Genomic DNA, 17,024 nt, shown 5'->3' with positions numbered 1-17,024 from the left:
CCACCTTCCCCTCGGCCAGTCCTCTGCTCTTGTCATTCATTTGTGTACTCCTTGTGATCAGTGTCCCCGGAGTACCTCTGCGTGCCCCAGTGGGAGACAGTAGCACCAAGGCAAAGCGCTGCACCCCTAGAGTTCCCATGGTCTCAAGCTGGTCCCACCGTGACCCAGAGTGCACGCCAGCGCAGCATGCTCCCAGTCGTTGGGAGCGCCCTACAGAGCAACGAAACACGAGGGAGGAGGAACAGGGGGTCTCACAGCTCTGAGGCCAGAGATGGCCTTTCCGAGGCAATGATACTGAGCTGGCCCAGAAGGAACCGGCTGTCCTCCCAGGTCCCCTGGGAGGAGAATGGGTCCGACTGTCATGTTCATGCTGAGCCACACCCTGGCATCAGTGGCAGGCACTGGTGGGAGTGCTCCCTGATCTTCACAGCAATGCTGTTGTCATTCCCATTCCACAGATGTGGGAACAAGGTGCCAGGAGGGGGGATCACTTCCTCACCAAGAGCTGGCTCCTGCTCATGCCCGCAGCCATGCAGTGTCCCCGCACTCTGACGCCCCAGTCATGGGCACCGGCTCTCCCAAAATGGAGGAGGCACCCCTCTCTAACCTTTGCTTTCCCGTCCCCAGCTGGAAGGATGGTCTGGCCTTCAATGCTCTGATCCACCGGCACAGACCTGAGCTGATCGAGTACGACAAGCTGAGAAAGGTACCTGCCGCGGGCCTCTCCTTGTCCCACCTCCCACCAGCCTCTGAGTGAGGGCTGGCTCTGCGGAACAAGGGTGGCTTTTCCCTGTGGCATGCCCTCACTCCTTGTTCCCCTCGGTGACCCCTCTCCCTCCCGTCTTAGTAAACAGCCCTGGATATTTTAGGCCTGGCCAGCTGTGCCTCCTTAACCGTTTGAGTTCTGGAACCATCCCCCACTCCGCCTGTCACGCGGGAAGCATCTCAGACTGTCCCGGCATTTCCTGTGCTGAGGCCTTCCGTTGGCCCCTTGGAGCTCACAGCCACTTAGGGCGAGGGGTCAAGACGGGGGCAACTCAGACACCAGTTAGCCAAGGCCCTGCCCATGCGCTTAGGCTGAACATGGTGGGCGAAGCATGGAGACCCCGGAGCCAGCGTGGCTGAGCCCCTGTAGGAGGGTCTCACCAGACGTTGGGGCACGGTGGGCTTTGAGATCTACAGGCTCCGTGTTTGAAGGGATGCTGAGGGTGGTGACCACTAGGGCCAGCAGCTGGCTCTCCCGAGTTGCCCACTCAAGTCTTGACCACACTTTTGGGTGGAGCTAATGAGGTGGTGCTTAGGACGGGGGGTCTCAGCCTGGGGTCTCCAGTGACTGAGCATTGTAAAGGACGAGTATACCTACATTTTATCACAGCTCACCCCCTGGAGATTTCAAGAGCTGCTCCTGTGTGTAGGGTGCCCCCTTCGTTGTCCTTCTTCCCCAACCCATCCTTTTTCCCAGTCTCCTTCTGTGCCCTGCCCCTGATGAGTTCTCCCTACTTCTGTCCCCAGGATGACCCTGTCACCAACCTGAACAATGCCTTCGAGGTGGCTGAGAAATACCTTGACATCCCCAAGATGCTGGATGCAGAAGGTAAGGCCTCCTTGGTTGGGTCACCCATGGCACCTTGGAGTGGCCTTACAGGTCAAGAAGGCCTGCCTTGATCTGGGCAAGGTGGGGCCTCACAGGAACAGCCCAGGATGGAGGAGGGCAGGTCAGGGACAGCCTGAAGAAGAGCAGCTCTCTGGCCCCCTGCCCGACTGATCCGGGCCCTCCTGCAGGCAGGGGTGAGGGGAACGAGAAAGGCTGGCTCCAGGCCTCCTGCAAGTGACTCGCCTGCCCAAGTGGAGAGCTTTGTTTTTTCCTGTTGAGGCTCGCTCTGTTCCCAGCCAGTGTTGCCCGGGCTCCCATGGCCCTTGGAGCTGGCTCTCCAGCAGCCCCTTGAGGCCAGACTCAGAGGGAGGAAGCAGCCTCCTCTTAAGCCAGTTCCCACAGCCTTGGCCCCTCTAGAGATCTTGGGGATGGTGGGCTGAAGGTGTGGCCCAGCCCACCTAGGTCCCTGCTGTCCACTGAAGCAGCGTTGAGGAGCCATCTTCCGGGATGCCTGTGGCCCCCGGTGTAGCCCCTCCCGAGCCCGCCACCGGGTGCTTTAACCCTTGTCCTTCACTTGCAGACATCGTGAACACTGCCCGGCCCGACGAGAAGGCCATAATGACCTATGTGTCCAGCTTCTACCATGCCTTTTCGGGAGCGCAGAAGGTACCGGGCAGGACCAGGCAGGCCCAGTGCCGCTGCTGCCTCTCGCCTCCCACGCTCACCTCGTTTCTTTTGCAGCAACAGTGGCTTCTGTCTGATTGGAAGCCACCCCCCGACTCCTTGGCTGTGCTGCTCCGTAGTCGTTGTCCCCAAGTCCTTTCTGGTTTCTGTCCAGCCATGTTCCAGCACCAGGGCTGCAGTGGTGGCCAGGGTCAGCCAGACCTTTTCTCCCTGAGTGGAGGACCTGGTGGACAAGGCAGACCCCAAAAGTCATCCTCTGGGCTGGCAGGCATAGCAGAGAGTGGAGCAGGAAGCTGGAGCTGGCCACCAGGGGCCCTTGAGGAAGTGATGGGAGTGGGTTGTAAGAAGCTAGAGCAGGTAGCCGTAGGGTGAGCACACAGGCCTGAGGTGGGTTCCAGTCTCCTGGCCACCTCAGGAAGGGGCTGGAGAGGACAAGAATGGAGCTGGAGAAGGTGAGGGCCGCTTCAGTGGCAGGTAGTGGCACGTCACGTAAGCTCCTGTTTTCATAGCCGTCACCTGGCATTCGGCTCTGCAGCCCCGGAGGCCTCCCATGTAGAGCAGTGTCTGCACACCCAGGCTTGGGACAGCAAGGACTCCCTACCCCCAGTATCTCTGCCACCAGCCAGCCAGGCCTGAGCGGGATCTGGCTTCCAGTCCACAGTGAGCGCTGTTCTTCCTGCATGCACATGGCTGCCCGGCACCCTGCAACTGTCTCTCTCTCTCTCTCTCTCTCTCTCTCTCTCTCTCTCTCTCTCTCTCTCTCTCTCTCTCTCTCTGTCTCTCTCTCTGTGTCTCTCTCTGTCTCTCTCCAGATATTGTAGGCACTCTGAGGCCAGACGAGAAAGCCATCATGACTTATGTGTCCTGCTTCTACCACGCTTTCTCAGGGGCTCAAAAGGTGAGCTGGGGTGGGAGACCCCTCGCTGCTAGAGTTGGAGACGCTCCCTTACTTCAGCACTGCCTGCCTGGCTGTGTCTGCAGGCCTTGGCCCAGCTGCAACCCCATCAGGCTTCTGACTTGGGGACATCACCCACGCAGGGATGTGACAGAGTCATCCCTGTGGGTTCACAGCCAATACCATGAGCAGGAGTACGGCCCTGCCTTCCCAGACAGGACACTGCCACCTAGATCACCTGACAGGCAGGGCCCCATTCCTCCTGGTGAGCATTCGCTGCCAGCCTCTCCCCACAGAGCAACCCTGCACTGGCTTCCCATGATGCTCAGCAGGGCTGCCTGCCTGGACAGGCTTGGCAAGAACAGGCTGACCTCCTGCTGACCCGACTCTCCGGGCTCCTGCCCTCTTCAGAAGTCCTGGCATCAGTGATGCAGGCAGCTGGGTTAGTTCCCAGTGGCCACTCTCGGGCTGGCCTCCCATTGTTGAGCCCCTTCCCTCCCCACCCCCACCCCCACCCCTATTTCCCTCACCATGCACGTCAAGGACCCTCAGCTTAATAAAGGCAAAGCTCCCACTGTACAGAAGAGGGCCAGGTCCTCTATCCCCTCTGTGGTTGCCTGGGCAGCAGCTGGCTCCCAATGACTTGATTTGGTGTCACCTGTTGGCAAGGAGGAATACAAAACCAAAAACCCCACTGCCGGGGAGTCGATGCCAATTCACAGCAACCCCATGGACAGAGTGGAACTGCCCCAGTGGATTTCCCAGGCTGGAAATCTTCATGGGAACAGAAAGCCTCTGTCTCCTGCAGAGCAGCTGGTGGGTTTGAACTGCTGACCTGGTGGGTAACAGGACTTTAACCTAAAGTTACAGGACAAGGACTGTGCCTGCGCCCCTCTGTGTCCCAGCAGGGCCCCTGCTCTACCTCCTCTTAGCAGTGGGACCTTAAACAAGTCACAGTACTTCCGTGCCCCTGTCATAAAACTGGGGATCGCTGTAGAGCCTCACACAGGAGTTATCTGAGGATGAGATGAGCGAGTATAGGTGAAGGGCTTACCACAGTGCCACTGCTGCCAAGCCCAGTCCAGCTCTCGCAGCCCTGCAGGACAGCTGTGTAGGGTTCCCAAGCTCAGACGGCCTTAAACTTCCCCCGAGGGGCAGCTGGTGGTTTTCAAGTGCTAACCTGGCAGTTAGTCAAGCCTGGTGCTTCATGCACCTTGCCGCCAGGGCTCAGGTAGCATCTAGGTGCTGTGTAAGCAGGAGAGGGTCTGTGGACAGATAGTCCTGTGTGTACCGGGGTCCTCGCTGACCTGCCCGGCATGTGGCTGGAGCTTGTGCTTGGGTGGCACTGTGGAAGAGTCCTCCCCAAGTCCCCCAGCTAATAGCGCTAGAGACAACTCTCTGGGCCAAGGGATCTAAACCTGCCTATCCCCCAGACTGCCTTCCTGGCCCTGTTGCTGCCGGACGGCACGCTTCAGGATGCTAATCAGGCTGTTTTTAGGTGCCTGGCCCCAGGATGCTGGTTGCCCAGGTGGAGGAGAAAGTGAGACCAGGCATAGAGAGCCTCCACTCCCAGGAGTCCACTTCCCTCAGGCCGGCCTTGACTTCTGGAATATACCTGTCATGCTTTATGTGAGGGGGCTTCAAAGTGTTGGCAGGAAATGTCCCTGTAACACACTCGGTCAGGCAGCAGCTGTGCACCCCCAAGCCCCCAAATGCACCGGGCCGGGAGCTCCTTAGAAAAGCAGCAGCACCCTGCAGCTCCACCTGTGCTGGGGGACAGGGACTAACCTCAGGGAGCCCCCTGCCCTGGCTCTGGCTCTGGCTCTGCCTCCCTCCCTCACTCGGGGTGGGGGTTCATCAGCTGTAGTCCCGCTCTGCCCCGTGCTGGGGGCTCTGCCTGGTGGCCCTTGGTGTATTCCTGCAGCATGACATGGTGTGTGCGTGCGTGTGCCTGTGACACCGCGTGCGCCCGTTGGGGCCGTCTCCCCAGCCTCTGTTTTCCTCCCCACCGCTCTGTAGACCCTCCTCACTATTTCTGTTCCTGTTCTGTTGCCGTTTCAACTCCTCCTCTTGGACCCTTTCTGTGCTTCCTGAAAGGTACCTGGTCTCCCCGCTCAGTGTGGCGCCCACACCCTCCTTTTCCTCTTCTTCCTCTGCACCTGTGTCTCCCCGCAGGACCAGGCAGGGCTTCCTCCCGGGCGGGCTTCTCCACCACTCCCTGTTCTCTGAGGCCCTGGAGCTACTGCCCTGGGAGTGCTTTTACCCACGTGAGCTCCCTTTGACAGGCTGAGGGCGCACCGCCACGTGCACGCACCGTGCCCGCCAGCCTGCTCCCTGGGCAGGACGGCACCCTCCCAACCCCGCTTGTGGGAAAATTCCATTCCACCCTAAGGGAGACTCTAAGGGGTGGACCTCACCAGGTCCCTCCCCCAGACCCACCCCACTCTCTGTGAGGCCCAGGTCCCACCATACCTCCTCAAGACCCTTCTCTGAGGTCCCCTGGACTCTACCAAGCCATTCCCAGACCCCCTCTCAACAGGTCAGACACCCACTAGGCCTACCCCAGTCCCTGACCCCTACCAGGCCTCCTCCAGATACCTTCCCTGTGGGGCCTAGGACCTCACCAGGCCACCCCCCTCAATCTGTGGGCCACCAGGCAACCTGTGGATCTCTTCCTGCAGTCCCTTCAGGGCCCAGAGAGCTGGGACCCACTGTCCAGTCCGGCATGTGTAGTCAGCCTTCAGGACCCTCTGGGCCTCTCTGAACATGGGCTGATCGCTGCAGCTCCTCTTCCTATCCTGAACCCTCCTCGGGGACCGTGAATGACCCAGCTTTCAAGGGACGTGCCTGTGAGGAGGGAGGGTTCCAGCTCCCAGACAGCACTGACACACTGCTCCCCCTGCCCCAGGCGGAGACTGCCGCCAACCGGATCTGCAAGGTGCTGGCCGTCAACCAGGAGAATGAACACCTGATGGAAGACTACGAGAGACTGGCCAGTGACGTGAGTGCCCTGCTGCCAGGTCACCTCTTTGTCCCCTGGGCCAAAGGCCACTGTGATGTCTACAGGGGGGAACAGGTGGCAGCCAGATCTCCCAGAGAGGGCTCTGGGCTGTAAGGCTGGGGTGCCAGCACCTCCTGCAGGCTCGATCTGGGCCCTTACTCGGAGTTTCTAGAACATTGTTGACTATAGCCCTGGGGGATTAATCCAGTGAGGGGAGAGGCTGTTGGGGCCGACACAGTGGCAGACCCGCCTGTCTTTCTGTGGGCCCGCAGCTCCTCGAGTGGATCCGGCGCACCATCCCCTGGCTGGAGGACCGCGTGCCCCAGAAGACCATCCAGGAGATGCAGCAGAAGCTGGAGGACTTCCGAGACTACCGGCGCGTGCACAAGCCGCCCAAGGTGCAGGAGAAGTGCCAGCTGGAAATCAACTTCAACACGCTGCAGACCAAGCTGCGCCTCAGCAACCGGCCCGCCTTCATGCCCTCCGAGGGCCGCATGGTCTCGGTGAGCGAGCCGCCCGGGGGTCCCGCTGCGCCCCAGAACTGCCTGCCGGCAGTCTTGTCATTCCTGTCATCTTCCTGTTTAGTGTGGCAAACTGTGTGCACTGTTAAACTCTACCTGCTGTGTACACTGTAGCCTGCATACATGCTCTGTAATCTGCATCCGACTACTCTGTACACTGCAAGCGACACACTGGGCACAGCGCTATGCTGTGAGCACTAAACCTGTGAGAGCCGGGGCCTGTCGGCAAAGGAAAACCCAAGTATTTCCCACTCAAACACGCAGTAGCAAAGTGGCCCGCCTCGCCTGTCAGAGGTGGGAAGCTCTTGACAGCTCGAGAGACAAGGCAGGTGGTCCCATTTGGTTGAGGCCCTCTCAGGTGTCGCTGTTGCCGTGTCAGCGCACAGTTCAGTGGCATGGGGTGCAAGTGCCCTGTTTTTCACACATCTCCCTCACCCCAGCAGGCACTCGGGCAACCCCCCACCCCCGACCTTCCAGGCAGTTGCCAATTGTCCAGTATCCAGTAGCAGGGTGCCTGGCGCCAAGTGGTGTTTCTCTGTTCTTCTGGAGTGCCCACCCTTTGGGGCCCTTAGAGGGCCACCCCACTGCCTCTTGTTTTACTGCCAGGGTTTAGGACCACCCCCTTCTCTAAGCCCCGTGCCTCCAGACCCCAAGCATTGTCAGGCCCCCTTCTCCAGGGCAGAAGCCTTCTGGTTGTCATCAGCCTGCATTCATTCATTCATTCACCCACTCCCTCGCCGGCCGGGGCCGGGAGAGTGCGCTGACCTGGCCCGCCTGCCCTGATCAGCCTGCCCGCCCCCCAGGACATCCACAATGGCTGGCAGCACCTGGAGCAGGCCGAGAAGGGCTACGAGGAGTGGCTGCTGAACGAGATCCGGCGGCTGGAGCGGCTCGACCACCTGGCTGAGAAGTTCCGGCAGAAGGCCTCCATCCACGAGTCCTGGACCGACGGTAGGGCCCCAGCCCCTTCGTGGGCCCGCACACACCGGGCCTTTCCTGTGCTTAGGGATTTCAGTGCGATGAGTGGCACTGAGAGACATGGAGGCCGGGCCTCTGCCAAGTCCATCAGGTCCGTCGTCAGGGTCACAGCTGAGCTCGACCACCCTGCCCCATCAGGAAGTGGTCCCTGTGTGTCTACTCCACCAGAGATGGGCGCCCTGCGAGCGCTGGTCCCCTACACCCCTGTGATCATGGCTGTCTCGTGCTGAAGAGCCCCCGGGGACAGGTCACAACAACAGCACTTAAAAGAAGGGTCTGGGAGCTTCATAACACACGCCCCCCCCACACACACACCCCACCCTCCCTTGGGACCTGGCCCCCTGGAAGATGGCTTGTCCCTCAAGAGTAGCTCGCCTTCCGGTTCTCAGAGGCCCTGCAGCTGCCTGTTCCCTTGGCTCACGCTGTTGAATTCCATCACGGCCTTGGCCCTAGGTCTGGACCACACCGACCTTAGATTCCACATCCTGGAGGCGGGAGCCCTCGGAGCACAGGGTGCCTGGGAAAGCCAAGCACACCCCACCCTACCCCACCCCAGGAGTCACTCCTTCCTCTGCCTTCCAGCCTCGCACTACCAGCTGGTAGCATGTCCTTACGTTGTAGAGGGTGGTTTCTCGTCACCCCTGGGCCCCCAGGGACTTCTACAGCGCCTCCCATCCGCTGCTTGGGCAAGCAGCCCCAGTCCTCTGACCAGATACTGGGGTCCTTATCTAGAGGCCCCTACCTGGGACCCTGCCCCCCACTGGCATGTTCTAAAGCCAGGCCACGTCCCCCCTGTGGCCCTGGCTGCGTCCTAGCGTCCTGCCTTGCTTACATGAGCTCCGATGGCTCAGCCCAGCTGTCCTGCGGCAGGAGCCACCAGATCCCCTAGGAAGTGCTGGGGAACACGTAGGCAGGGCCAGGCCTCGGGAAGCTTGCTTGTGTCCAGCAGAAATGGCACCTGTGTGTCTGTCCCACTTGCCTGGGGTGAGGGGTGGGGCGTTGGCTGAGCCACCGTCTTGGGACTGGGCAGCATTTCATCCTCACTCACTCAGCAAACACCTGCTGAGCCTCTTGGGCCAGGTTGGGCCTGTGCACAGCTGCTTCTCAAGTAGAGAAGGTCACTGCCCCAGGGCACAGCCCACCTGTCCTGCCTGGGTGGGTTTTATAGATTCCCTTAGTGGTTATTCATTCGGCTGCTAACTGCAAGGTCGGCAGTTCAAACCCACCATCTCTATAAGAGAAAGATGAGACTTTCTACTCCCATGAAGAGTTAGCCTGGGGCACCCACAGGGGCAGTTCTGCCTTGTTCTACAGGGTCACCATGAATCAGAACTGACTCGATGGCAATGTGGCGTTTCTCCTGGCCTCCACGATGGAGCCCGCCCAGCACCGCCCCCGAGAACCACTCCCAGGCTGCCTTCCCCTGTAGGTGTTTGCAGCTCAGTCAGTGTTGGCTAGGACCCAGGCTGTTCATCAGCCTCCACATGCCCCACCCCAGCCCCGCCTGGCACCACCTCCCCCACAGGTGTGCTGGCATCTTGCCCTGCCCTTCTCATCTGCCCAGACATCCCCCACTCACCCCCAGGCAGGCCTGTCCTCCCTTAAGCCTTTGTCCTCTGAGCCCCCAGCATGCTGGGCAGCAGATGGGTGTGACTGGCCCTCACTGCCTCCTTGAGTGGCCTCTCTCCTCCCCGTGGGCGGCCGAGCAAGGAGCCGTGTGGGCTTGTTTCAGAGAGTCTGGGATTGTCTTGGGGGAGGGTAAAATATAGAAGTCCCTGTTCCCTCTCTCTAGCTGCCACTTGGCTTAATCCAAGGCAGCTGTGAGCCATGTCCCCTTGTCCCCATGTGGGTGCTGGGCCCCGCCCCCTTGGACCCCCTGGCTGAAACTGCCGGGCTGAGAGTTGTAATCTGCTGGTTCTGGTTCCCAGCCTCTGGAGAAAGCAATTTGGAGCCAGGAATTGCAAGCTTGCCTTTGCGGTTGGGCATCCTGCCCTGGGGCTGGGGCGGCAGGGCCAGTGGCGTCATCTTCCATGCTGCCCACCTCCCACGTGCCTAGGCCCAGCCCGGCCCAGAGGGTGGGTGGGCAGGGGTGCCAGACAGACTGGCCTGGCAGGGCTGAGGTGCAGAACATTGGCTCCACTCCTCACAGGTGCCAAGGCCACTCCTGCCAGCCTCCTCCACCTCACAGTTCTGGCCCAAGCAGGGCCTCGGAGCTGGCCATCCTCTTGGTAGCCTGGCATGGCCTGCTTATAGCAGGGCCCCTGCAGACTTTCCTGCAGTACCTCACTCATTCTGTGTGACATGTAATTAGTCAGACTCCACAACTAATGACTCCTTCCCCCGACCTTCAAAGGGCCTGGCATATGGGCCCCACTGCCCACCCCACAGTGGGCAAGGTGTGTCCTGTAGGTGTGTGATGGGACCCCCACCCAGGGTAAGCCAGCACCCTTCCTGGCCCTGCTGAGGCCTGGGTTCCAGCTGCTTCTGCCAAGATACACACTCATTTCTCAGCCAGCAGGCTGAATTGGAGGGTTTGTCCCTGGTCTCCCTGCCCCAAGGTGTGAGTGACCGAGCTCCTTCCAAGCCATCGCTGGGTGTATCGATCCACAGAGGCCCAGGGAGAGGGTACCTGGCAGTGTCCACCCTCACTGCACGCTCCTCTGTAAGACGAGGGCCTCGCATCACAAACTCTGGTCTAGCCCTGTAGCCCCAGGATCCTGGCCCCCAGCCAGCCAACCACTGTGGTCTGACTCTGCTCCCCACCCTCACGCAGGGAAAGAAGCCATGCTGAAGCACCGGGACTACGAGACGGCCACTCTGTCTGACATCAAAGCCCTGATCCGCAAGCACGAGGCCTTCGAGAGCGACCTGGCCGCACACCAGGACCGCGTGGAGCAGATCGCCGCCATAGCCCAGGAGCTCAAGTACGTGTTGGCTCCTGAGCCAGGCCCAGCTTCCCTGGGCCCTGAGCTCCAGCCTGCTGCTCCGCTCCCCAGGGAGCCGGCTGCACAGTGAGCCCTTGTTGCACCGGCCCCTTCCCTCAGCTGCTCAGAATACACCTATTGTGCTAGCTTCCAGGCAGCCAACTCCCACCCCTCCGTCCCCGCCCAGCCAGATAAACTTGTGTGCACAATTAGTACACTCGGCAACGAAGCCTGTGAATGGGGCCTCAGTCCTCGGTGGTGGCCGGCCTAGGGAGAGCCCTAAAGTGAGGCCCCAGCCGTTACTTCATGGAAAATCCTTGTACGGGTGCCCAAAATAGCCGTCTGCGCTGCTCAGAAATAGGCTCCAAGGCTAGAGCCACCCTTTCCTGACACACCCTCGGGGATGCTGGCAAAGGGCTATTTCCTCCTGAGCCCTGCTGCTGCCCTGTACCTGGGAGCCACAGCACCCCGACTGGGGGCTGCTGCCAGTGTCCTCAGTGCCCTGGAGGAGCCCCTGGAAGTTGGCAGGAAACTGGTGTTAGAGAAATTATAGGCCAGACTAACCCTGGACAGTCCTGGAGGACAGATGGGTGGGGGTGCTGTCTGAGGTGTTCTTCATTCCCATGAGGGCTCCCACGACCGCCAGGGCAAGTCTGGGCGGTCTTGCTGGGCCTTGATTGTTACCAACGACGAAAACTCACAGAACCCTCGAGGGGGTGCTCTGTCCCAGCCCAGGTGCTGGGGCAGCCGAGGCACAGAGAGGGTAAGAAGCTTGCCTGCTCTTCCCCCGATTGCTGCCCCTGTTCCAGGCACCTTCCTGGGCTGAGACCTTTGGGACTAAGTGTGCACAGCAATGCGGTAGATTCTTCCCTGCGCAGAGTGGCCTCCAGACGTGGGCTGACGGGCCTGGTTCTGATCTGCACAGGAGTAGGAACTCGCCACGGCGGCCCCTGGCAGCCACAGTTGGCCACCACTTCTCCATTGCTTAGAAAGGCTGGGAAATCCCGAGCTTGGAGGCCGGCCATGTATCTATTAATTACTTCATAACCCTTAGATAAACACACAGCCTTCAGTGAATTCAAAAGGCTCAGGCGGGGTGGCAGAGACCAGAATTGCTGCAGACGCTGTGTATAGCCACCCCTTTGTCCCGGGCACCGAGGACAGTCCCCTGCGTTTGTTTCTCAGCCGTTGGTTTCCATTGTTCTCATAGTACTGAGCATCATAGCACAGTCCTGGTAGGATGCCCATCCATCTCAGGGACTCCCCACTAGGGCCTTGGCTTAGTGCCTGGTCCGAGGCCCACACCTGGGGAGCCCTGCCCTTTTACCCCAGGATATCCTGAGGGTGGGGTGGTCTGTGCCACTGACTGACATCTTGGAGGCCCATTGAGACCTTGAAGGGGCGGGTCTGGGCACCCTTGGGGTCTCACGGCTCCCGCCCCACTCGCAGTGAACTGGATTACTACGACTCCCACAACGTCAACACCCGCTGCCAGAAGATCTGTGACCAGTGGGATGCCCTGGGCTCGCTGACCCACAGCCGCAGGGAGGCCCTGGAGGTGAGGCTGGAGGGGGCCCACTGCCTCAAGGCTGGAGAAGGGGGCGCACTGATCACTGACTGTGTCACCCCCCCCCCTCAGAAAACCGAGAAGCAGCTGGAGACCATTGACCAGCTGCACCTGGAGTACGCCAAACGGGCGGCCCCCTTCAACAACTGGATGGAGAGCGCCATGGAGGACCTGCAGGACATGTTCATCGTCCACACCATTGAGGAGATCGAGGTCTGCTCGCCCCACCCCACCTCAGCCCCAGGGGGGCCCCAAGTCGGGATCCCACTCACAAGCCCCCTTCCCCCAGGGCCTGATCTCAGCCCACGACCAGTTCAAGTCCACTCTGCCGGATGCTGACAAGGAGCGTGAGGCCATCCTGGCCATCCATGGGGAGGCCCAGCGTATTGCCGAGAGCAACCACATCAAGCTGCTGGGCAGCAACCCCTACACCACCGTCACCCCCCAGATCATCAACTCTAAGTGGGAGAAGGTGGGCTGCCCCCCTCCGACTCTGTGTGCCCCGGTGCCCACCCCCACACCCCAGCAACCTACACCACCGGCACTCCCCCAGACAGACCATCATCACCTCCACTGGGAAAAGGTAGCGGGGCCCTGACTCTGCCCTCCTGCTCCCAGGTGCAGCAGCTGGTGCCAAAGCGGGACGACGCCCTGCTGGAGGAGCAGACGAAGCAGCAGAACAATGAGCACCTCCGCCGGCAGTTCGCCAGCCAGGCCAACATCATGGGGCCCTGGATCCAGACCAAGATGGAGGCAAGGCCCTGCCGCAGCGGGCTCCTGCAGTGCGGGCAGCTGGGCGTGGGGGTGACTGTAGGAGCCTCAGGGCTGGAAGTGGGCCTTCCTCTGTGCCAGTCGACAGCCACTCATTGCTGTCATCGTACCTCGGTCACTCGGCTGTGGACACCTCCATATGCCAGACACCACTTGGATTGGGAGCAGGCTCGGCTCAGCCGACCCCACCCTGCTAGGAGGTCCACCATGAGGCTCGGTGCCCAGGGTGCAGCCCGGGTGGGGGCACTTGTGGTCAGGGGAACCCCATCTGAAGTCAGCCAGACCTGGGCTCAAATCCCCGTTGGGCCTCTTACCTTCCTGGGGCCTCCCACGCCTGCAGCCACACCTGTGTCCAGCAGGGGCCTCCGTGGGCCCGCCTCACAGGCATGGCTGTGGGCCCACTAGAGAGCTTCGCTGAGGGAACAGGCAGCTAGCCTGGCAATTGGGGGTGATTGGCCACCGCCCCGCCTCACGGGCTTGGTGGCGCCTCCTGCAGGAAATCGGGCGCATCTCTATCGAGATGAACGGGACCCTGGAGGACCAGCTGAGCCACCTGAAGCAGTACGAGCGCAGCATCGTGGACTATAAGCCCAACCAGGACCTGCTGGAGCAGCAGCACCAGCTCATCCAGGAGGCTCTCATCTTCGACAACAAGCACACCAACTACACCATGGAGGTACTGACCCGCCTCCGGAAGCCCTGTTCTCCTGCCCCTGACCAAGGGCCCTGTCACAGCCATGAGGGTTGGGGGGCGGGCTGCGGGAACATGCATCAGGGCCTCAGAAAAGGGAGTGCCCTCCGCCTTAACAGCAGGCCGCTAGAGCAGTGCCTGCTGGGTCCTGGCCCCTGACTGCCCCCCCTTCCTGGCAGCATCTGCGTGTGGGCTGGGAGCAGCTGCTCACCACCATCGCCCGAACCATCAACGAGGTGGAGAACCAGATCCTGACCCGAGACGCCAAGGGCATCAGCCAGGAGCAGATGCAGGAGTTCCGGGCCTCCTTCAACCACTTCGACAAGGTGAGCTGCCCCCACCCTCCCCAGTGTTGCCACCCGCCCCAGTCTCCGCATCTGTCCGTCCATTGTTCATTTGCTTGTTCGTTCATCAGTTCACATCCCCATGGTTGAGTCCTAGCCACGGCACTTGTGAGTCCCCAGCAGGGCTGTCTCCCACTGGCAGGAGGGACTCCGGGCCCTACTTCCGGCTGCAGCGTGGCCAGGATTCACGGCCTGGCATGGGACGTGGCCCTCACCCCAGTGGGTGTCTGAGGGATCCGACTTGGCTTGGCCACTTGAAAGCTACGTTTTACTGCAGCTCACTGCGCTTGGCATGGGACCTGTGTCCCAAGCAGTGTGGGGGCAGCCCCTTCCTCCCACCCTAGTTCCCCAGTGTGAGCAGAGCTCCCCAAAGATCACAAGTCCTAGGCTCCAGATGAGGCCGCCCCACCTGTCCCTGGCCATGACTGTGTCCACGTCACCCTCTAACTCTGTTTCCCTCCCCCGTGTGTCCCCCTCCCCACCCTCTGCATGCACCCTGGCCCCTGCCCACCGCGCTCCTGCACGTCTCCACTGGGACTGGGCCGGCAGGACCATGGCGGGACACTGGGGCCTGAGGAGTTCAAGGCTTGCCTCATCAGCCTGGGCTACGACGTGGAGAATGACCGGCAGGTACGGCCCCAGCCTGGCCGACTCGGCAGTAACCACTCTTCTCTCTCCTCTCTCTTTCTCCCCCGCCCTCCCGCCATCGTGTGTCTGCCCCGGCACTCGGCCTCCTCCCTGCCCCGCGTCTCTCTGGACACCTTCCCCTTTACCTGGTCTCTCGGGGCCTCCTCTGTCTCCCTGCTCCCCCACTGTCCTTGTCCCCTGCTGTGCACCCGGGCGGCCCCTCTTGCTGCCCGCGTCCTTGGAGCAGAAGCAGACAGGCAGCATGGACGCCGACGACTTCAGGGCTCTGCTTATCTCCACAGGATACAGCCTGGTATGCGCCCTGCCTCCCCCAGCTCAGCGCTGCCGCCTCCCACCGCCCATCCCTCCGCCTCCATCTCTGGCCAGAGGCGGGGCCCAGCCCCTTTTCTGTGGCACCTGCCAGGCTGGGGTCCTTCACCCCTCCTCCCCTGGCTCTCCAGAGGGCTGCTCTGCGGCTGGCTGGCTCACGCTACCCCCTTCTGCTCTCCCTCTTCTCTCTTTGCCTCTCTGTCCCTCTCTCCTGCCCTCCAGAACTAACTCTTGAGACTAGGCCTGAGGCACAGCAGACCTGCTGAGTCCACACCCAGCTCCCCATTTCCCGGAGGGGACACAGGGAGGGGAAGAAACGGGGGGGGGGGCCAAGACAGGTGAGACTGTCAGGAAACTGGGTGTGCCCACTCTTCGCCTGGCCTGGCTGGTCCACCACACTCACCAGCACGCTGCCCCATCCCCACCCCCACCTCACAGGGGGATGCCGAGTTCAACCGCATCATGAGTGTGGTGGACCCCAACCACAGCGGCCTGGTCACCTTCCAAGCCTTCATTGATTTCATGTCCCGGGAGACCACAGACACAGACACGGCAGACCAGGTCATCGCCTCCTTCAAGGTCTTGGCCGGGGACAAGGTAAGCATCTGTGGCCCCCGGGAGGGCTCCTGGTAGAAATCATGGCCAGGGTGGGGTGGGCATGCAGGGGTTGTGGACTGAGCGCCACCTGCCACCCCCAGAACTTCATCACAGCCGAGGAGCTGCGACGGGAGCTGCCCCCAGACCAGGCGGAGTACTGCATTGCCCGCATGGCGCCCTACCAGGGCCCTGACGCCATGCCAGGCGCCCTCGACTACAAGTCCTTCTCCACAGCCCTGTACGGCGAGAGCGACCTGTGAGCCCCCAGAACCCCTGAGCGCACCCTCCTGGTGGCCTCCCAGGGGGCCCTCAGGCAGAGCTCTCCTCTGACTCTGTATCTATGCAAAGCACTCTGTCCATCCGCTGGGGGCGGGGGGTAGGGGGCACAGGAGGGCAGGCTTTCCCTTCTCTGCTCGCTGGCACCCCAGGTTCTTCCCACCCTCGGGAAGGGAGGAGCGAGGAGTGAGGCTCTGGCCTAGTAAATATATATGATGTGGTCTTATTTTTACTTGATGGGTTTGTTTGTTTTAAGAGGAGGGGACATGCCCTGGGGATCCCCCTGCCCACCTGGCCCCGCTGAGGTCCCTACAAGGCCTCCCACATCTAGGCCAAAGCCCCACGTGCCTTGTCCAGGAGCCCAGGCCCTGAGATAGGGCCACAGTTGTCAGCAGGCCCAGCTGCCCTCATCACCTGTCATTGCCAGGAGGTGAGGCCCACCCCGCCCGCCCCCGCCCTCTGCCGCAGTGCGGTGCTGTGGGCTGGCAGTAGGGCCCCTGGCCGCTGCAGCCCTGGCCTCGCTTCTCTTTCAGATTTTCTAAGGACCAAAAAAAAAAAAAAAAAAAGGAAAAAAATACACACACACACGAAAAACTATTAAAAAAGCTTTCAGAGAATTACTATTTACTTTATGAACTTCTGGATTTATCATATAAATATATCTTCACCTAGCAACACAGCTCTGCGTCTTGGAATGAGACGCAGCGGTTTGCCCCCCGCCTTCCCAACAGCACTCCCAGGAGGAGGGGGAGCGCTGGCCTGGCTGCCTCGTAGTTGATGGTTATGCGCCCTTGTTTATTTCCCTGTTTTTTGTTTTGTTTTGGTTTGGTTTTTTGTTTTTTTTTTTTTCAGTTTATTCTGATTGATTTTTTTTTTTCTTGGTTTCTGGATAAACCACCTTCTGGGGCAAGAATAAACGTGTAATATTTTTAAGACAGATTCCTAAAGCGTGCTCTCTTTCTCCTTTGTGCCCTCATTTCCCAGAAGGGCAGAGTGGGCGAGATGACAGCAGCAGGTTCGGCTCAGTGGCACCCAGGGAGGAGCGAGCAGGGTGCAGAGGCCTGTAGCTGGGTGGCAGGCCCAGGGGGTCCACGCTCTGGGACCTGAGCCCTGGGACCAGGTCGCAAGAAAGCAAGGTCAGAGGGGGTGGCTGCGCTGTCAGACACACACACGGGCTGGGGCTGGGGTGCAAGGGGCCCCCATAGCTCCTGCTTCCACCAGCAG

The 17,024-nt window shown here is 60.8% G+C and overlaps 1 protein-coding gene across 1 annotated transcript in view; it reads left to right on the top strand.

Moving 5' to 3' along the window:
* ACTN4 (actinin alpha 4) overlaps positions 1-16,739 on the top strand; it is a 71,092-nt gene extending 54,353 nt beyond the window's left edge. Inside the window, exons 6-21 of the mRNA XM_075537473.1 lie at positions 628-706; positions 1,513-1,594; positions 2,175-2,260; positions 6,082-6,174; positions 6,447-6,677; positions 7,499-7,646; positions 10,447-10,597; positions 12,047-12,155; positions 12,237-12,377; positions 12,454-12,636; positions 12,783-12,917; positions 13,432-13,611; positions 13,806-13,952; positions 14,520-14,600; positions 15,366-15,524; positions 15,626-16,739. Of these exons, the coding sequence (XP_075393588.1) occupies positions 628-706; positions 1,513-1,594; positions 2,175-2,260; positions 6,082-6,174; positions 6,447-6,677; positions 7,499-7,646; positions 10,447-10,597; positions 12,047-12,155; positions 12,237-12,377; positions 12,454-12,636; positions 12,783-12,917; positions 13,432-13,611; positions 13,806-13,952; positions 14,520-14,600; positions 15,366-15,524; positions 15,626-15,784 (2,164 nt within the window). The 3' untranslated portion in view covers positions 15,785-16,739. The remainder of the gene's footprint in view (positions 1-627; positions 707-1,512; positions 1,595-2,174; positions 2,261-6,081; positions 6,175-6,446; positions 6,678-7,498; positions 7,647-10,446; positions 10,598-12,046; positions 12,156-12,236; positions 12,378-12,453; positions 12,637-12,782; positions 12,918-13,431; positions 13,612-13,805; positions 13,953-14,519; positions 14,601-15,365; positions 15,525-15,625) is intronic.
* The last annotated feature ends 285 nt before the right edge of the window (positions 16,740-17,024 follow it).

Source organism: Tenrec ecaudatus, chromosome 18, assembly GCF_050624435.1.
Source record: "Tenrec ecaudatus isolate mTenEca1 chromosome 18, mTenEca1.hap1, whole genome shotgun sequence".
Taxonomy (NCBI): domain Eukaryota; kingdom Metazoa; phylum Chordata; class Mammalia; order Afrosoricida; family Tenrecidae; genus Tenrec; species Tenrec ecaudatus.
The sequence above is the reverse complement of the archived record's forward strand: the minus strand, read 5'-3'. Positions and strand labels throughout refer to the sequence as shown.